Source organism: Thunnus maccoyii, chromosome 13, assembly GCF_910596095.1.
Source record: "Thunnus maccoyii chromosome 13, fThuMac1.1, whole genome shotgun sequence".
Taxonomy (NCBI): domain Eukaryota; kingdom Metazoa; phylum Chordata; class Actinopteri; order Scombriformes; family Scombridae; genus Thunnus; species Thunnus maccoyii.
Window position 1 is genome coordinate 23,027,240 of NC_056545.1, and position 21,425 is coordinate 23,048,664.

The 21,425-nt window shown below is 40.6% G+C and overlaps 3 protein-coding genes across 10 annotated transcripts in view; all 3 read right to left on the reverse strand.

Moving 5' to 3' along the window:
* msi2b (musashi RNA-binding protein 2b) overlaps positions 1-4,809 on the reverse strand; it is a 254,649-nt gene extending 249,840 nt beyond the window's left edge. For 2 of the 8 annotated variants that reach the window (XM_042430358.1, XM_042430359.1), the window contains exons 1-4: positions 4,551-4,799; positions 4,185-4,225; positions 3,811-3,892; positions 3,178-3,262 (exon numbers count right to left, since the gene is read on the reverse strand). In XM_042430358.1, coding sequence (XP_042286292.1) covers positions 3,178-3,262; positions 3,811-3,892; positions 4,185-4,225; positions 4,551-4,612 — 270 coding nt within the window. In that variant the 5' untranslated portion in view covers positions 4,613-4,799. Of the gene's footprint in view, positions 1-3,177; positions 3,263-3,810; positions 3,893-4,184; positions 4,226-4,550 lie in introns of all 8 variants that reach the window. The other 6 variants (XM_042430366.1, XM_042430365.1, XM_042430361.1 and 3 more) reach the window with 5 other exon arrangements.
* Positions 4,810-13,303: 8,494 nt separating this feature from the next.
* LOC121910564 (oligodendrocyte-myelin glycoprotein-like) lies at positions 13,304-16,673 on the reverse strand. The gene is made up of 2 exons (XM_042431805.1): positions 16,666-16,673; positions 13,304-15,877 (listed from the first exon to the last, which is right to left on the reverse strand). The coding sequence occupies exons 1-2, from the start codon at positions 16,671-16,673 to the stop codon at positions 14,407-14,409; spliced, it is 1,479 nt and encodes a 492-aa protein (XP_042287739.1). The 3' UTR covers positions 13,304-14,406.
* A 1,833-nt stretch (positions 16,674-18,506) lies between these two features.
* LOC121910544 (serine-rich adhesin for platelets-like) lies at positions 18,507-21,006 on the reverse strand. Its single transcript, XM_042431785.1, has 2 exons — positions 20,893-21,006; positions 18,507-19,601 (listed from the first exon to the last, which is right to left on the reverse strand). The coding sequence occupies exon 2, from the start codon at positions 19,592-19,594 to the stop codon at positions 18,761-18,763; it is 834 nt and encodes a 277-aa protein (XP_042287719.1). The 5' UTR covers positions 19,595-19,601; positions 20,893-21,006; the 3' UTR covers positions 18,507-18,760.
* Positions 21,007-21,425: the final 419 nt, after the last annotated feature.

Sequence of the window (21,425 nt, forward strand, 5' to 3'; positions counted from 1 at the left end):
CTCTTCAAGCAGCCCCCCCAACCTGCACCTATACAGATATTTGCAAGTTTTGCAATACCATCAGTCTTATTTATTGGGCATTTAACTACCAGGAAATGTGTCTTCCCTCTATATTCTCTGATCTTATCACCCTTATTTTCAAAGCACATTAATAGAGATAATACATCTTAAGACCTAAATTTTATATAGAACACTACAGCACAACTAAAGTACAAATTTGAATGAGACACTGACCGACCTAAATCTTAAAAAACAAAACAGGGAGGGTCTGATTTACATTTTAGGGGGTGTCACAGGAACAACCCATATGCCCACTGTGTATTTGAAAGCCCCATAATGTATTTGGGTTTAGTGTTATCAATAGTTTTTTGGAATAGTAGAAATACTAAAAAAAAATAAGCTCCTTTGGAGCAGTAAAGTCTCCATCACTGAGGTGGTCTGAAAACTGGCCAGAAAGCTCAGAGCTCCCTAATAAAAAAAGAGCAGCCACTTTACTACAAACTTTGCAGTTCAAAGAACTGGAAGGAACATAAAGTAAGACCCACTTCCCAACAAACACCATGTTTCTCAGCACTGCGTCCATCACACTCGAGCTCAAGAATATGAATACAATGAACAACAAATCTTAAAGGGCTGTTATTGTCGAAAACAAGAAAACTGAGCTTTGGGAGGGATTAGGGTGATGGTGGTGGTGGTGGTGGAGGGCTCCTGTGCTGTAAAATTACTCAATATTATCTTCTCTGTCTTTCTAAGTTATTAGATATTTTGAAATTTGAGGCTAAAGAGCTAGCAGTGTTAAGGTGGAACCCGTTACTACATTACACCAGACAGTCAAATCACATATGCTAGGAAGTTTTAGCATGAGCCCACCCCTACTGTAACGGACGACGAGCAAAGCAGGATACTGGAAGTGTTGCTGGTTGTTCAGCAGCTAAAAAGTCTTTGCAGCCTTCCAGAGGATGGAAATTTACATCAGAAATGACTGAAATTCATTTTTTGAGACAATCTTTCCTCCGTTATCGGCAAGAGGTTGTGTGTGTGTGTGTGTTCTGCACATTTTACAGCCGACTGCTTAACGAGACTCAGTACGCCGCAGGATTTTCAACTTTTTCATCTTCAATGTTTGGATGAAGTTTTTTTTTTTTTTTTTTTTTTTTTGGAGAGCTGATAGTGGAGAAGCAGACAGGAAACAAGGGGAGAGAGAGTGGGGTATGACGTGCAACAAAGGTCCCAAGCCAGAGTTGAAGGGACATTACAGTTATGCAGCATGTGCTGTAACCATCCGGCTACCAGGGCGCTCCTGGATGAAGTTTTAAAACAAATGGACTGGTAAACATTGTTTCTTTGTGTTACTCAGCTGAAGGAATATAATATATCTGTGCTAAAGCTAAGCTAGCAACCTCTGGCTACATTTGAAAAATTACTTGTCCTTTGTTGGGAAACTTAGACACAATCTCACTGTTCTGAAACATCCTGTTGAAATCTTATCTTTGCAACAGCAGGTTCTTCCCCTTCCCATTCATAATCACACTCTGGTTCATAGACCGCTATAAACTGCCTTACATCTCCAGCTACAGACATTGCTCCAGGTAAAGATATGACGTAAGGGTACTTGCATTATTCATTAGGTCCTATTCCAATTGGCTGGAGGTGAAGGTGGGGGCCACACCTCCAGCCAATCGGAGTAGGTGGTCATTAATAATGTTGATTTTATGTAAATAGCTTCAAAAACAGCCTGCTGGAGGACAGAGGGAAACCTGGGCTGTAAGGAGAGATAGATTTAGAGAAATCTAAACAACTTTTGGTGAGCAAAATGTCACAGATATGTTTAAAATAATTAATTGAAAACTTATTGTTATTATCTGTACATATTTGCTTTTTATATTTGCCAATTATTGTTTCTTATATCTCATATTTGTGTTGTAATCAGGGAGTCCTTTGAAAAAATATAGCTTGCTTTCAATGGCATACCCTGTATAAATAAAGGTTTGAAAACAGACTCAGCATTTATAAAAAATTAATTAAAAAAAAAAAAAAAAAGGCCACAATACCAGATCTTTAAATTTACATTACTTGCCATATCCTGTACAGCTTTAGAGATTTCAGAATAGCCTTATTATATACTGCCACCTAAAGTACAATCTGTTTGTCTTTTAAAATACATACCCTTCAAAATTTTCCTCCATCTAGAGTTCCCCTCAGCCAAAGTAGCAAACACAGCTTCTTTCCTCAACATGCACTACTCCCTTCCTGAAACTATGCGGGCATATCTGGACGTTACCACCTACCAAGTAGAAATCCCAGGCAGATATATTTTCAGTTCAACCTCATCTAATCCATCATTACAGACATCTCTCAAAAATGACTAGCATGTTTAATTATTCATCTACTGACAAATTTAAAAGGGCAAGTAGAATCCGCAATACTTCAAACTTTTTCCATAAATGAGTGTGTGGGTGTTTGTGAATGAATTGCCTTATTTATGTAGATTCAATTCAGAGGACCCTTTCAAACTAAACACGTATTTATAATGGTAAATGTTTGACATAATATTACTTGTGTATTGCTGTAATATGGCTAAATTTATTAAAATCTGATTAAATTACATTATAGTCAAATAACCAGTTAGTTTTAATGACGTATTTGTTGTTTGGAAACAGGTAGATTTATTCTGATTTAGTTTATAGATCTGATTTTGACACACGGGTGATATTTTTGGGAAGTGTTGTTTTAACCTATTTTTCACACATACAGTATCAGCGCATCAGGTGTGATCCAATGTATTGTTTGCTAGGTCAAACAGTAGCCCAGCAGCGGGCCTGAGACAGCACGCCCTTCAGTGGAACATGAGCTATGTGCACACTGCACATGTGGCTGCAGCGAAGAAGGGGGCGTGTCTGCCCCATTCATCCGAAGAAGTGAAAGTGAACACATATAATATTCACCCTGGAGTTGTGTTTTATTGCCAGTCTCTGTGTTGAAGGGACCATCATACATTTAGCCCTTATACATGACCTTGATCCAAACAGACTGTTAACCTAAGAGGTGTTTCCCCAAAAGGCCCTTAAGGCAGCGAAATGTCACACAGTTAGGACGTGGGGGGTCTCCAGGGGCAGAACGGTGCAAACACAAAACATGAAATAAACACTAATATAAATGTAGATCAAATGAACTCACCGTCTTTGAGTCTAATTCATGGTGTTGTTGAGCTAAGACTTTATCTACACTGGCAGCATCTGTAAACGTAACAAACCCAAATCCTCTGCAAAACAAAGACACACAGACAAAAACAACAAAAATGTTAAAATGCATACATGCAAAAACAAAAATTACATTTTTTTTTTTATTCTTTCAAATACAAACGATGAAAAATATTGACATGTAACAACAGACTGCATAACAGTAGGCATAATATTCCTATGACCTTATTATTGTTACAATATTTCTTTGCAAATGCATTTATAGTCCACATTATGGACGTCCTGTAGCAGATTTGAAACTGAAACTGAGGACACTGCTGATCATTATTTGGTATGTTACAGTGTGAGACGACACTACACCAACATTGTGGTGCAGTCACAAAGTCAATGTCAAATTGCATTCGGCCGCAGCTTTACAGCAGTGAGCATTTAAGCTTATCTGGCTTGCTGTGAAACCACACGCAGGCGCGCGCACACAGGGACACACACGAACACATGCGCGCGCGGACACAGAAACACACATACACGCTGGATTAATACTAAACACGGACAAAGTAAGCGATATGGCTACATGCACTGGTAAGGAAAAGTAGAAAAGCCCTATATTTACCTTGAGCGCTTTGTCGTGGGGTCTCTCATCACCATACATTCTCTTATTTCTCCGAATTTACTAAAATAGTCTCTAAGGCTGTCTGTGAATAGAGAAAATATGTCGGGTCATTTGACAGAAACATATGGGCATGCTGTTGTCACTGTATTTCAAAAAACACCCCGCGATGCGCATAGGGGTCGAATAGAGGACTTCAGATGGACGGAGATCAAAAATAACATCGTGCGCACACACTAGTGAGATATCCCATACAGTACAGTACTGCACAGTGCACATTCGCACATACACCGCCAGCAGCTACAACGAGCACTCAGTCACAGCGACAAAACAACAAGAAATACTGGATACGGTGTTAAAGAGAATAACAGTCTCACCTGGTGAGGTTTGCCAGCTGAGGCCACCGATAAACATTTTACTGTAAGGGGAAAACACAACAGAAGTGAGTCCAGATGTCAGTTCGGCCATTTTGACGACTAACTACTTCTAAAAGCGACCTTAAAGGATGAAGGAAGACTATGAAAACACATTCGCGCTTAGTAATTATGGTCTATCTACATTAAAGGGGGAGGACACACTCGCTACAAAGCTGAGGTCTGTAAAACTGCGTCTGGAAACGGACCCGTGCACCGTTTAAGTGCGTACTGTGGGGACGAATCCAGCACGGCAGTCGAAGTCCTCTCCAAGATGTTGTAACATGGAAAAAAATCGTACCTAAGGATTAAATTTAGAAAGATTCTTACCCCGGGTCATGTTGTGAATCATTTAGGCTTCCGGATGTGGCTTGACTCCCGTCTCCTTCCATATCTATTCCAAACTATAGGCTGGGACTACAGTAACAGTGACAGACACACACAGATACGGCAGGAGATATGCAAAGCCCCGCTATGAGAATATTACTGAGCCGGGAATGAAAGCGTCACACGTGGGATCAGCTCAGCCCCCTGCTCCCTCCTCCCTCTCTCTCAGCATGCTCTACCTTGGCCCACAGGGGGCGGAGCCTGGCTCTGTCACCTAACCAATCCAATTGACGTCAATTCAGGCAATCTGCAAACCAATACTCCGATTTGTCATTTAATTAAGCAATAAGCCACTAGAGGTGAAAGTGGCTTATTGCTCTTCTAAATCAGTGGACACATAGCCTACTATTATAATAATAATAATAAAATCTTTGTCCAGGAAATTGTTCTTAATTAGAAGTGGTTACTATTCCACTGAGTAGCAATCATTTCAAAAGCAGCTGCGCAATCTTTTTTTTTTTAAATTACAATTACTTATTCTTCCGCCATGCAATATAGTCCCTCAGAAAGCAGCACAAAAGTGGGGCAACTCCTATGTGCATGTTAATATTAAAATGATACTGGTGTTATGGCTCACAGGTGTTTATTATAACATAAGCAGAGTTTCATTCAGCTAAAAGATGCATATAATGTGGCACAAAGTTTAACATAGATATTGTGCAGCACCAGTTAACTGGCATCTTATTAGTTTTTTTTTAAACAGTGAAAGAAAGCATGCTGATGTATTTATAATTGAACAATAATTGAATACTAAGTACTTAGTAAAAATAATTATGTTGTTGAGACACTATGCAGTTTTATTGAAATCTAACAATATGGTTGGAAAGTGATACATGGTAAATTTTGCCGTTAGTGCATTTGAATTGATGTCTTAGTAGGTACAGTAGACGTTTAATGGGCCTTACAGCTTTAAACATGAGCCTCATGTACTACCAACGATGCAGGCTTGTATTAATTAACAATGTTGTAATGTACATTATTAATTAAAATATGTTACAGTGAGAATTCCCATTGATAAATCCATACTATAAAACATTACAATTTAAATACAGCCCAGAATATGCAGAGGATCAGATTTTGCAATGTACAAAATGTTGCACAATTTTAGGTTACAAGATGAGCTGATATTGGAGAAAGTCTCCTGAGCCATCAAACCTGTGTTCAAGCTGACCCTGTGGCCTGGCCTTTAAGAGCTATATTCATAATGAAAGCCAATGAAGTTATTTTCCTATGGGGATCAATAAAGCATGGTATCTGTACAGTGGAGTAATTATGGATCTTTTCATGTAGATGACCTATAATGAGCTTCCAGCTGCTCCCTCTGTACAATGTATGTGGAGATAAGCTGGTGTTGCCCTCTCGTGACCCTGAAGAAGAAACAGGATAAGAAATTAATGAATAAACGAACATGTATGAAAGTTACAATGGAAAAAATATATATGTTTTGGTATCCATTATTTACACAGTACGCTATGAAAAGACCATAAGAAAAAATCTCAAATTCAAATGATGTTTTAAATGATGTATTATGCTGAAAATCTTGTAAAAAAAATTGTAACCTTGTAATTGCTCACAGAACTCAGACAATAAATCCTATATAAATGCAGTTTTCATTCATCTTAGCATGAGAATACATACAACAAAACCTCCCAAGCTTCTGCATGAAACGTGACTAGTGATCTATTATTCACATTCACTGAAGTTTTGTGAATAGGCCTGTCTGTGCTGACTGTTTAGGGCACTACCAGAGGGAATTTCTTATCTAGCCAGGCAGCATGTTTTTGAAACAATGACTTAGATAAAACCCAAATACGGCATTTTAACAGCTAAAACTCTGTCATTAGTTAGGGGACACTCCACATTGCAGCTGTCAGTATCTTTGAAACAAAGGTACAGAAGCAATTGGCGGCAATTCCTTGTAGCACAGGACTGACTGTCAAAGAAAATGGAAATATGAAGACCTGTGTGAAAGGCTATTACTTATTCTACTGTCTTTGCACTATTGTTCTGTCCCATGCCATTTGGTGATACATTTAAGATTACTTTACTGTTACATTTTCTGTAAGTTGTCAAATGTGTGGTAGTGTCCTACTGAACATGCCTAGTGCAAGAAAATCATATGCAGCTGCAGAGAGAGAAGAATGAGTGAGGTGATAAATTGATGCGGAATATGCGCTCTGAGGAACAACAGGCTTTAAAGCCCATCACAAGGTATTGAAGAATCACAGTGGATTTAACACATGAAGAGCAACTTCAGTTTTATGCTCAAATAAAAACACCGAAGTCCCAGGTTTCACGGCGTGGCTGAATTATTCTAGGTTGTTTTCTTTTTTTAACGCTGTTATCATGGCCTTTCTATTCTCTGTTGTTATACCATGGAGAGAGCAAAGTCAAATGCGAAAGAAATGGAACAGCATGTGTGCCATTTTAGGATATCTGATCAAGGGTTGTGAACCAGATGTGAACCAAAAACAACCCAAAGCAGACAATTTTATGTTTAATCTAAGACGGTCGAGCATATCGTATATCAGCAACAATCTTTCATATCTTATGGATGACGCCCATTCAAGGTTTAGGTCTCTACATCCTGTTTTACATTGATTGAAGCAGAAACTAGATTTTTAAATTGAGCTTGTGATCATGAAAATGCCTTAAATGTTTATACCTCTTTAAGCAACTTTAGGTGTTCTGACAAGTATGCTTTTGGAGCAGTTGAGTGATTCCTACTGAATGAGAAGGAAAGAGGAAGGTTACCATATTCTATTACAAAGTATTTACTGTATGAACAGCATTCCTTGATAGTGACTCTGATCATACAGTAATATCATCATAACTTGGAAGCATTTACAAAGGTGACAGCTGTTGTAAACATTTTAATTAATGAGTGGATGAAGAGTTTTTTTTGTATCCTGCATGCTTTGAACTCATCTCTAATTCAATATTTACTTCAGACTGAAGGTAAATGCAGGGCTTTCTGAAAGCATAGTTGTGTCACTGCTACTGTATCCTGCATTCAGCGCTGAAAGATGAACCACTTCTCAATGGAGGGGGGTGGGGGGGGGGACTCAGCATGCGAAAAGGCTTGTAACTAATTGAGCCTTTGCATGAAAACTGGAGGATTTGGGCATTGAGAGAGAAGTAAAATTGATAGTGTGTGAAAGAGCTGAGGGGAAAAAGAAAGTGAGAGAAGCAACGGACTCACCGACTGTTATGAGATGCTGTTTTGAGAAGAGGCATCCTGTTTCCTGTTGTAGTAATCATTTTGCACCCTCACAATCTTCACTTGACCCTGAAGAAATTGTTCTTGGATCCTATATCACTCCTTTTTCTCCACACAGATGCTGACATATAGCATGTGTATGCAACACAAAACCACAGTTTTTAATCTTTATGTTTGGTGAGGGTGATAATAAAAGGACTCATAGTACTTATATGTATTTTAAAGTGAAACTTGAAGTCTATGGGGACTTAACATTTTCAAACAGAATTTGCATAAGTATCACAGAGGCTCACCACATGTTTTGAGCATGTGAAAGAATCCAATATATATTAATCCAACACTAAAAGAGAGCTCAGAGTAAATACCTTCAATCACTTGCATGAATATTTTGTGGGTATTATTCAGACACTCTTGAGATGTTCTTAATTTTATCCTTTGGATTTTGTGAATGATTTTATATTGATCAATGTGGATTGAGTCGTCTCTGCTTTTCTCTGGAGGGCTTATTACAGTCAAATTCAAAAATGCTGTGGAGAAGGCTGCAGATGTGAACAAATTGTCTCCCTCTAGTGTCCTCTCCTTTCTGCTTCTACTTTGCTAAAGCACCTCTCAGACTGCAGGGAGAAAGCCAGACCGAAACATGCATAATTGACAGTCCTATTTCAGGAATTAGCCATCCACCAAACTGCAGTCTACCTGCTCTTTCATCTTGCCTGGAATAACTTTCAAAAGTCTGTTTCAGCCATAAAGGATTATTGAACAGTAAACTGATGAATTTAATTAATAAAATTTCTGTTCTCATTGCTGATTTGTATGTTTCCCCAAAGGTGCTTTTGTAAAAAAAAAAATTGTCGACTGATCGTGATATGTGAGGATTACTGGGAATGTGTACCTTTGTTGCCACACAGAAAAACTGTTTGAAGTCAGATCAGTAGGAAGGATGTTCTGGTGATGAGTGATTTCTCTCCCCCATTATGCCTTCTGTAACTATGCAGATGAGTTAATTAAGCTGTGCCAGAGGCTATGCACTAACATTCCAGGTAGATGGGCTACTGTGATATTCAGACATCCACATTATTAAGAAATGAAACTGTAATATTGACTTTGGAAATATCTAAAAATTATAAGGCTCTTCATTGCTTTCACATTTCCAAAAATAAAGTAATCCCATGGACTAACTGCCCAAACGCACCTCAGGGTACCGCAGAAATAGCTTGTTGTACATCAAAATACCCCAAAGATTCACAAATTGTTCCTCAGGGTATAACAAAATATGCAAAGTAAGATCCCTCAATACCACATGCAAGGTCCAACAGAGGTTCTCCACAATAAACTCCACACATTTCTGTTTTTCAGTTCAAACAAGTTGACAAAGCTGCATTTTTGACCTCCATATTAAAGGACCATTTGAATGTAGGGCTCTTTAGACCAATCAGGCTCCAACATTAGTGGATGATGACGACATCATTTACCTGCTCCACTGGGCTGGGAGATAAGCTCATGCCCCCGCTGCTCCCTGGAATGTTCTGGCTGCTGTTTGTACGACTCCAGAGAGAGCTGTGTGTTACAGATGATGACGAGCGGCATTAAAGCACCGTGAGGAGCCATCCTATCACCTGTACAGGCAGCAGCGGGGAGGCGGTGGGGGGCGGGGGGAGACATGCATGCTGGCCTTTTTGGAGAGCTTCATCAAGACAGAGGAAATGGTGTACCCCTTCCTCATGCTAGACACTGAATGTGAAACTGTCCCAGTCACGAAAGCTGCATCAATTTCACGGATTGGCTGAACATTTTAAATTCAACATTGTTTCTAAAGTGGGCTTGATTTTGAGCTCACAAGTCTCAAATCTATCCTTTTCCTCTAAGTACATTGAAACCCATTTTGTTGAAATCCTCCTCAGGACAGCTGTGCACCATGCTCTCTGAGTATGCAGGCTTATCATGCAAATTGACAGCACACTCTCAAGATTTCCTCCCTAAAATGGTGTTAAGACACACTCATGCATGTGCACAGCTGCATTTGTTGTTGCTATATGGACAGAGTCTCAAAAAAGCTGCCTATGTATTAATAGCCTGGAGAACTCTTATACCCAATTTTATGCACTTTCCCTGAGTTTGTTTATATGAGTGCATGCTATGCCTCAGACACATTTTTAACATCTTCTAGAGGCTAATAATGGTAAGCAGGCGTCTCTGGACAACACCAGCTAAGTGGTGCTTTCTGTCCTCTGGCTCATTCTTTGTTTTCTACCAGCCTTTTCGTTTTACTTTATTTTTTCCCCCTAACTGGCTGCCACCATGCATTCTCTCAGTTGCCAACCACTTCCAATTGTGCAACCACTGACCTTAACACTGACCTTGCCTTGTCTGTGCCATTGAGACGAGAGCGAGAGATACCATATCTTCAGCTTCCCCCCACTATGCTGCAGGGTTGAATTTTGCCTGTCTCATCAGTCTTCCGGCTGCTGGAGTACGCCTTGTTATTTCTTCCAGATTCGTACACATTCACTTTTTAGCTGATCAGTGCCCAGACTGGAAAACATTGCTCTTGGCTCAAAAAGATGGTGAGCCTTGGCATATAGACCCAAGCTGTCAATACAGATTAGGTTAATCAGATAAACTTTATCTGCAACATTTGAGCGTCCTTTGGTTGGGTACCAGCTTGATTCGGAGTTACAATTGATATTGTGATGCAGGCTCAAAGGAGGTTCAAATTGGCAGCCATTGTTTTATCTATAAGCTGGCTGCAGTGGTCTTTGGAAAGCCTCTGTGTATGACAGTGTGTGTGAGTGTTGGTCTCTCAATAATAGTGTTGCATTAGGTGTACATTAGGCCTGTCGGTTGTTGGTTATCTACAGTAATTGTCCCCTCTCATGTGAGGAAAAAGGTTTCTCTCAGGGTATTATCCTTCATCCTTTGCTCTCTGTCTCTTTGTTCCCTTATTTTGTGTTTGAGTGACAGAGTATGACATTCCTGAAGAAGAATATCATTCAAAAAGTTCAAAGTGTAAGCCACAAATATGGACACAAACAGCCACAGGTTTCTGCCTACAGTTTTGAGATGCATATATTAAAAATTGGAACATTAGTCGCATATAAGGCGTGTTGAATTATCAAGTCTTGTCATTGCACTAAACTCAAATATTTTCCTCCATGAGGAGGTTGAGCTGAGGAAAGCTGCTTTTTGTAATTTCTAAAAAAAAAAAAAATAGTGATTTTTTTTTCAGGAGATCCTTCAGATTAGTTTCTGTCAGGGCCATGTTGTGTACTAGTGAAGAATACAATCTTTCATTATCTGGTCTTTGACTGTAACGTTTTGGGATAAACATTCATTTCTGTCCCACCACCACAAGAGGGCACTTGGAGCACACCTACTCATAAGAGGAACTGATGTCATTTATGTTTATGTGTCATTGTCTACGTGTGTATTCATGGAGGAGGTTCAGAATGACAGGTCTCTTGTGTGCCTTTTAGGCGTGGTGAGTCTAACATAGTGCATCACCTCAGGTTCACCACCGACAGTGAACCTGCAGCCTCTCTAGCTGAAGGGAAAGACTGACTTTCACAGGCTGCTGTAAGGGGAGCAGCTAAAATGCTGGGATGTTGTCTGGACTCCCTGTTATTTCTGTATACAGGGCTTTTTCAGCAGTAGTAGATGTATAAACTGAAAATAACAACATCAAAAAAAAATCCTAAATGCCATTGCCTGTCTGTCTCTAAAGCTGATCTGGAATTAAATGTATATATGAGAACACAAGAGGGCAACAGGGTTGCTGGGTGCAACGAAGTACACTGAGGGTGAGTCTTATTGAGTGTGGCTGAAAGAAAGAAGGCAGTTCACTCAAAATAAGCCCGGGAGGAGAGATGAAGGGGGGAGGCATGGCAGCAGTAAATGATACTAGCTTTCTACACCTTGTCAGTTATTAGGAGAAGCCAGAGGAGAAATCTGACATGACTTTCTGTTGTCTACAGAGAAAATAATTGGCTAGCAGGGCAGCTCACTAGCACCTACAGTACAGTAGTTTGAAGGATGTTTTAAAGTTCTGCAGTTAAAGGGAGGCAGGAAAATATATATATATATATATATATACTATATCTGTTATGGAGATGTGTGTCCTTAAGGATTAGAATATAAGTGGCAATGAGAGAGTTTCTGTCTTTGTGGCAAACCATGAGTTTGTGGCCAAATACAAACCATAAAAAGATCTGCATTAAACACAAACAGTACAACATGAATTTTGAACTTGAACTTCAGTTGTACTTCGTCCTCACTTTGTCTTTTCATGTCCCATAAACTAGGTCTACAGTGGGAACTATCTGGCTGGCTGGCTGGTTAATACGTTCAGCAGTACTTCATATTGGCAGAAATTTATGTGGCATAAGAATAAAGTCAATAAAATAACTGTTAATTAATAGGTGACATGAGGATGTAAGTTGAAGAGAGAAACTGTGAACTGAGGGGAGAAATGAAAACCAGGTTAACTTGGTGTGACTTGCTTATAAATAAACAGCACAATAACCACAGGTTTGTTTCAGTTTTGGCTTCTGCCTCTAAGCTATAAATACACAGCATTTATTCTGCAGGTGTTTCAAAATTTGTGATGCAGATTTTTCAAGATATGATATGAATGAAGGCTGGAGTGCAGATAAAATGATCTGTTATTTTTGTCAATTCTCTCTGACTGTCATTTTATTGTTTTTATCAAATAAACCTTTAAAATAAAATGTTACCATGCTAAATCATTGCGGTGCCTGATTGTCATCAACCACATAACTATCTGTCTATCTCTATCTGTAAATATAAGTTGGAATTTTTATACAGGGGAGTATATTTACATTTCATTTTCCTCTCTGTTTTAGCTATTCAGGTATGATTCATGGCCTGACAGGCATTACATCAGATGTTTATCATTCACAGTGTGGGTGGTGACAGTGACTCCATATTGCTCTCCTTGGCTGTACCTGGCTGAACCACCAGGGTCACCTGTTCACCAGGCTCTCACCTTCCTCGTGTTACACAATTCCAGGAGGGAGCCCTGGTTTCCACTGTGTCACAGATGTTGCTGCAAGTGAGATTTTCTCACCTCTCTTCAAGATGTTGGAGGTCATATAGAGAGCATACACTCCTAGGCTAGTCTCTGCTCCACAGTGTATTTATGCATAGCTGATTCTTTTTTCAATTATCTTTTGAACAAAAACTAATACACCACATTTCAGAATGGTTGTTCAATTACCCACTGATAAGAAAGTGTTTGTACTGGGCAGTTCCCATGTGTGATTAAATTTGGAATAAGTACTTTTATGCTTTATGGGCATTCCTATTATATATAAATGTAAAAACAAATACACTAAAGGTTCCCATGAGGATTGACAGAGACTCATGGGAGATGTAGTTGTTGAGTACTAAAAAAAATTCAAACAATGACCAAAAGTTGTACATAACTGAGCACATTTTATTTAACTTTACAGAAGATACCTGGAGACGCACCCAACAATAAAGTGACTCCCAGACACTGTATCCTTCTTTAATTCATGAAATACAGCTTGCTTGAATGCATTTCTTACTATTTTGGCACCTTTTGTCCTTTTGGTACCATATGCAAAGGTATTACTAAAATGTAAAAATCTGTAGGCTGGCACATTACTGATATTTACACTAAATGGCAACCAAGATTTGAATATCTTAATAATTCCATATAAATAAGATGGAAATGTCTGTGCTTTAATGCTCTGCAGCAATATACCAGTACGTTAGCATTCCTGGAACGTTCGATCACCATGCAGATAATTTTCACGAGCACCACTGAATCATGAAGGACACTTAAGTCTGAGATGTGATCAAAATACAGAAGCAGGACTCGGCACTCGGAGTTTGTTAAAGATAGTGACACAACATTGTCCATGTGTTTTCCCCTCTGCTCCACAGAGTCTGTGTTGTTTCCTGTTATGTGCATGTCGTGGGCAGTTTCTTACATCATCCTGTCTACAGAAAAGATTGCTCCTCTGGTTTGTTACATGACACAAGCAGGCAAGCATCAAGGATGTCTATTAAAAGAGTCAAAATGAGTCATTTGGAACTTAGGGGAAGTTGGGGAAAAATACAATGATAAGACCATGACAACATCAGCTAAATCCATCCGATGGTTTTGGAAAAATTGGAAGGATGAAAATAAAACATGCACAAAAAATTGGTGGGCCACAACATGTACCGAACAGGTACTATCAGTAGTTGCAGATGAGCACCAGGCTACGTTCAGACAAAACTGGTACTTGAATGTATAGTGCCATCATGTGCTTCGCTGCATTCATTACAATGTTCTTTTTTTAAATCAATGACAATGTCATTTGAGGGGAGGCCTGTAAAAAATGTTACTACTGTAGAAAAGTTAAAGCATTGTTTTTTGACCTATAATTATAAATGTAGCATGATACTATACTCAGGATAGCAGGAATAAAGCCTGTACTTAGTGTTGTAAATGGCCTTTTGCTGAAGAGAGTTGGTAATATACAAACATAACAGTACTACAACAGTCAACAGTCTTGTGCATGTGCTGTAAATTCATATTCAGAATACAATCGTTCAAAGTACATGTTGCAGAATGAGAAACAGAAGCCCCAGGTTGAGAGAGGAGCAGGTAGCGTAGGCTGGGCTGCTGTTGCTGATGCCACTAGGAAGGGACTGATTCTGCCTCCTCACACTCCTGGTGCGAAGAGTTGTTGTCTTCTTTGTTAGGATGGAAGGGCTCTCTGTTGTAAAGAATCGGTCCGTGGCAAGCGTCATGTAAGCCCTGATAGGTGTTTTAGTGATGAAGCTTGTGTCAGAAATTGCGGATGTGTCAGTGGTGTGGAGTGAGTCACTGGGAGAGGCTTTCACTGTGCCAGAGATTAAATGAGAATCAGTGTGGAGCATGTGATCCGCAGCAGCTGGGCTATCAGTAGCAGAAAGGTGATTAATAGTTAGGTGTGTGCCTGTGGTTCTGAGTGGCAGGGAGGAGATGCTGATGGGTGTGGTTGTGAAAGGGTGGTGCTGTGTGCTTAAGGTCTCCTTGGTGGTGCTTAGCAGAGCAGAAACAGACATGTACCACCACCCGGTTACCCTAGCCTCCGGGGGCATGGAGCTCATTTCCTGCGCACTTGCTGCTAGGGGGGGCAGGTTGTAGGAAGCAAAGTGCCAGCCTCCAGTCCTGCCAGGGCGCAACCCTCCACAGACAGGCTGGGTGTGGCAGGGGCAACCCAGGACGTGTGCAGGGGTACGCTGAGTCCAGGAGAGTAAGTAGGTGATGTCATCATAAAGGTGACAGGCCCAAGGGTTGTCACCCAGAGTGATGAGTCTAAGTGATGCCATCTTGTCCAACACTCCGAAGGGCACTGTGGAAAAGCGGTTAGCATGCAGGTAGAGGTGAGTTAATTTGGGAAGCCGGTCCAGGGATCCCGGCAGTGCCTTCACAAGCAAGTTGTGGGACAGGTCGATAGTCTCCAGGTGTGCAGGCATGTTGGTGGGCAAAGTCCAGAAGTGATTGTAGCTCAGGTTGAGTGTGCACAGATTGATCAGAGTGTTGTTGATGAAGATAGCCCGCTCCAGCTTGTTGTTGGAGAGGTCAAGCGTTCGCAGATTCCACTGGTAGACCGTATCATTCTTGTCCAGCAGCTGGATGCGATTGGAGGCGGCGTAGAGCTGCCAGAGGGAACGAGGCAAGTCGGTGGGCAGGTGACTCAGCCGGTTATGAGACAAATCAAGGACGCGGAGGTGGGTGTATGGGGTGAGCTGGCCGTCCAGGTTGTGGAACCGATTGTGGGACAAGTTAAGGGAGCGCAGGTTGTGCTGCAGGCCATTGGGCAACTGTCTCAGCCCCCTCCAGGAGCAGTCCACCTCCCTGTGGCTGCGGCTGCAGGAGCACACGGACGGGCACACGGCTAGGACACGCAACCCCAGCAACAACACAAGCAGGAGTTCCAGCAGGGCCTCATTAGGGGGAAGCTTCAGCAGCTCATGCCTGCTAAAAGAAAGACAGGGAGACTGGAATATTATGTTGTGTCTTACACAGCATCCCCTTTACCTCAAGAGGACACACAGTGTAAGTAGAGGTGATGCCTGCAGTGTGCTTGGATAGTGAACACAGGGAATGTGCACTTGCTATCTGTAGGAGAAGCTAACTGCAGAGGGCTGTGCTGAATAATACTGGTTTCATTGTTGCTTTATAGCTCCACCTTCTGCCAGAATCTCTCTCTCTCTCTCTCTATCATTGTCTTACACACACATGCACAGAATCATTTTGTATATAAGTGCACACACAGCTGCACATCACTGCATAGCTTGCAGGTACATACATTCACATTACATGCTAAACTGACTCCCCTGATCGTGCAGGCATGTTTTTAGGGATGCTGTTGGCAGTGTCCTCTCTAGAAAATGGTCATACTGTAAATGTACCATCAGTAAGGGGTAATTTAAGGACAAGGTTGTAATTTATTCTTTTTCTTTAACTTGATAAACATTTGACCCAATTTGTAAGAGGATATTTCTAGTCTATTCAAGAATATCATTCATCACACAGGATGAGAATCCCTGTAGTCATTTTCCCCAGCATCAGTTTGCGTGTTCAGTCATCAGTGGTTGTCAGTGCAGTCGGTCCCATGCCCTCAGAGGAGGAGAACTAGCTCAATAGATGGGTTTTATTAATGACTCCACAGAGAACTAAGGCATCAGCCGGTCCAAAGGCAGGCAAAGACACAGCCAGGAGCTCCATACAGCTGAATCTGCAGTATTATGTGGAGGCAGGGTGTGGCAGAATGTGTTAAAAAAAAAAAAAAAGAGTCTTGAAATTTGTCCATAACTCACCTTCTCATCTTATCATTCCAGTCACTTTTCTCTGCTCCTTTTTGCTGTCCAGACCCTCTTCCCTTTCCTCTCCTGCTTTCACGCTCGGGACCAGCTGCTGCTCTGCTGAAGGTGATTTTTTTTTTTTTTTTACGCTTGAATTCCCCTCATAGAATTTGACCCTTGCTCACTTGTCCAGTGCAGGTGTCTGAGGTAGCCCTGACCAGTTTGCTGCCTGGTCCTTTTGTCCTCTTTGAAGAACTGAGAGTTGATATTGCCTCTTTTATGGATCTTTTGGGTTGGCGCGATCAGGCACTGCAGGCTCTGGATTTACTGTGCAGTGGAAGTGAGCGGGGAGGGATGGGGTGTTGTGTATGTGGGGGTGGGGGGTGGGTGGTGGTGGGGGGGGGGGGGGGGAGGTGAGGAGAAATGGAGCGCATAAGGCTGCTACAGAGGAAACTCCTCATCAATCCCCCATAAATCTGGCAGCTTCCAGGATTTACTTCTGCATTTAGACTAACAACTATTGTTGTGGTTAGATTAATTGACTGATTGCAGGTGGTTATATTCAAAATAAATTAGACTGTTGTCACCTAAATCAATATTATCCTTCTCTAAAGCACCCCTTTACAAAGTAGCACTGAAGAAATTGTGCTGTAATTGGCTGTTATTTTCCCTGTCTAAATTTAGAGGCTGCCACAAAAAGCTTCAGGATTTATGGCAGAGGACTCTCCTCCACTGCAGCTTCCTACCTGTCATCAGCAATACAGGCAACTCTCCATTCTGCACTGCATTGCTGTACTCCTACCACACTCCACAAGGAACAGGTCAACAGTGATACAGATAATTCTTACCTCCATTTATTTTCTAATCAGGGTTTAATCATGTAAAATGCAACAAATCCCACACTGTAGATTCCTGATTTATGCAACCACAGCAGCTGAGTGTTCTTTTGTATCAGTTTGAGACTTGTCTTTGCTCACTTGTCATGTAAATTAAACAAAGAATTGTTTCGAAATGCATTTGTTACTTCCTCACTCACCTATTTCTGTACTTTCTTACTATCTGAGATTGAAACTGTTCCAAATGTATCCTGTAACTGCCCCTTCCCAAAAGCCAAAATAGTCAAATTCTCACTTCCACTGAAAATGTTTGACATTTACTTTAAACTGATGAATCAGATGGTTTCAACCCCATCCCAGTTCTAAACTGGCACGTCACCCAGAGCCAACCCGTCTCAAGGCGTTTCCATCTCCCTGCTATTGCACGCAAAGTTAAAGCAGAGGCCGCATTGAGAAGGGACAAACTATTCAGACTTTAAATGAAAGGTGCACACCCTTCATGACGCCACAAGTAAGTAGATGGACAAATATCTGCACAAGACGGCGGAAACAACCCCGTGTTGGATTTTTGAAAAGCTTTTTTGTGTTGCTTTGTCAGCTCTGGCTGAGGTGAAAGAGAGCGTTCTTTCTGAGTTGAGTGGCACTGCCCGGGAGAGGCACATTCTCTGCTTGCTAATCAAGCAGATCTCTCTCTTTCTCTTTCTCTTCCTCTATCTCTGTCTATCTATCACACACACACACACACACACACACACACACACACACACACACACACACACACACACACACATTAACATGCACACACTTTATACACAATCACAACTAAATGTGAAATGGCTTCTAATTCATTCAAAATTGAGGTCACAATCTTTGTTTCATTTCTCTGGTGGTCATGCAGTATGTCGTAAATGTCATAAATGTACATCTATTTGTATATCTCAAAAAGTAAAGTGTGTAAGATACAAACTGACACAATTGTACAAACCTGTATTATATTAGTAAATTTTAATATTACACACAAATAACAGAAAAATACAGTATCAACCAATTATTTTCAACCAGAAATCCTCAGAGTTGAGTACATATGACAGAGTATGACTCAGAGTATGACAGATTTTGCAGCACATGCAGTTGTTCTATTGACTGAAAAGCAAAAGCTGCTGAAGAAAGAGTACCATTTATTTAAAGAGGTTGTAAAACTATAGAGAACTGAAGGCAGTTACTAAGGAAACTCTGGCTTCACACAGACACACACACTCGCTCTCACTCTCACTCTACACCACATCCTTTGGTTCCTCTGTGCCCTCAGAGGAGGAGGCTGCCACAGCTTTGGCGGACTGGGAATCTGCTGCCTCCTCTTGCAGCTTCGGGGAGGAGGGATTTTCATCTCCGATCACAAGTGTCTCCTTATTCTCACTTGCTGACACCTCCTCACTGTTGGCAGTGCCTCCAGACTTCTTCTTGTCCTCTTCTCCCGTTTGTCCATCCTCGATTACCGTCTCTTCTTCTTCTTTGGTGGTACTGTTACCCACCTCCTCCTGTGTTTGACTGACGTCAGCCATCAACATACTGGTCTCTTTGGCTTCTGTCTCTGACTTGCTTTTGTTTTTCTCGGCAGTTCCCATCCAGTATTCAGAGTTGCTGATCAGGTCAGCATTGCTGCTCAGCACCTTGATGCGTCTGCTCAACCGGCACACCTTCAACGTCAATATCAAAGTGGAAAACAGCAGAATAACACAGGCTATCATCAGTCCTCCAGCCACCATTAACACTTCGAGACATTCTCTCTTGTAAAATATACTGGAATGTGTGTTGGTGGTGGGATTTGGGCCAGGTGGAGGTGAAACGCTATATTTTGGGGCTGATTGACTATTTGGGGCCACAGTTGACTTGCTGGTTTCAGTTGTGCTGCTGGCAGTAGAGGTGAGACTAGCTGGGGATGTTGAGTTGTCTTGTGTAGTTTCGTAATGAGTCGTTAAGGTGGTGTTTGGGGATTCATCAGGAGTGCTCCATGGGTCGGTAGGAGTAACATCACTTTCAACTCCACACAATAGCACTCCCAGAATTTCTATGCAGTACAACAGGTGAAGGATGTTGGGGACTTTCATGTTGTGTCTAAAATGAAATGGAATGGCAGTTTAGTTTAATGTTTATTATGACCTGCTGCTAAATTTCTCATCTCAGTAATGTGAAATCTAGACAGGATAGAACCTTACTATATAATATATGAGGGTACACTAAAAAAAAAAAAAAAAAAAAAAAAGATTTAAAAGTTAACCAACCACAGCAGGCTCTTTGCTGATATTTTGTCACTATTAGAAAGTTGCATTAGTTTGAAAAGACCTATGGACTGATCCTGTAAGGATAGGTTCACAATTTTTCAAGTCTTTCTTAAAACAACAGTCGGGTGCTCAAATGAACATCGAAACATGTTTTGCTTGCTGTAATAATTCCTCCTGTTCATATTGACAAATGCGCTTAGAATGTAAGTGATGTGGGCAAAAATCCAGTCTTTGTTTTAGAGAAAAAAAAAAAATTTAAAAGTTTATCTGAAGATAATATGAAGCTTCAGCCGTCTGACTTAGTCAAATAAAGTGGATATCTTCCATAGTTTCCATACAGTCTTTTTAGTAGAAATGTACAGTGTTTTCCTGTTCAGCTGCAGTGGATGTACAGTAACAAAAAGAGATCTTGGCAGTAAAAAGACCTTGAAAGACCTTGACTTGATTTGACTCATTTGGACTGCTGAAGCTTCATATTAGCTTCAAATAAACTCTTAAATACATTTTTGCACAGAAGGAGGACTGTGAATTTTGGCCCCCTTCACTCTCATTGTAAGTGCATTGTGAAGGGATCATCTAATGATCAGTATGAACAGGTGATTACAGCAAGAAAAACATGTGTCAATGTTCATTTAGGTACCTGACTGTTGTTTTAAGACAGACTTGAAAAACTGTGAGTCAGCTACTGACCAGCACATCAGTTAGAAAAAAGAGGGGATTGTCCCATAAGTGATACTTCATTCATCATTTACACATTTACATAGGTTTGCAGTATCCATCACCATATTTCTTGCATTGTTTGAGGATATATTTGTGAATACATGTACGTCCCTGAAACTGATATAAAGTGATACAGGATCGTGTACAACAGATACTGCATCTTTTGTGATGCACAAGGCCGTCTTTAAAATAGTCAGGTGGCATGCGCAGCCAAAAATATCACATTTCTATCTTCAGGATTCAAGACAGAACCATTCAGTGTCACTAAATGTAAATTCAGATGTTGGTGCTCATTTCATTTTCTAAGAGTTTGCACCAAATGTGTTATAAAAATGAAGTACATTTGTGCTATGTATATGTTTTCAAATAAAGGTAGTCATTAAAAGATAAAATCTGTCACTTACATTGTTGGTGATCTTGATATAGTTCCAAGATGTTTTTGTATAGGTTTTGTATAGATAAAGATGTACACAGTGTGCTGCAAGTAAAGAGAGAGATGTATGATGTGTAAAGGAACTCAGACACAATGACAGTAATCCAAATCAATGGCACACTCATCTGCATGTCTTGTTTTTACTTCTCCATTTGGACTATAATAAGAAAGGGAAGTGGTTTTGGTGTTCGGTTCAATGCTGAAGCTGGTCACGCAGACATCTGTGGTAGGTGGTAAAAAAGTTGCATGCACGTAAATGATTACTGAGAAGCTCACTTACAGTCAGATAGTTCTACTTCATTGATTGAACTCATCGTAAAAGTTCATAAATTATTCTATCAGGCTATTAGCCACTTTTGGCTTCAGTTCAGTGAGATTTGAATCAGTGCAATTTGGGCTTTACTGTACATGAACCATCTGCATCAACTATGTACCACGAAGTACCTCAGCCCAAAACACAGCTGCAATTTGCATTATTGTCTAAATTGCAGATGAGTCTGCCAC

Bases quoted from the DNA above. Each gene is read 5' to 3' on its own strand.
- LOC121910544 (XM_042431785.1), bottom strand. From the start codon at position 19,594: ATGAAAGTCCCCAACATCCTTCACCTGTTGTACTGCATAGAAATTCTG.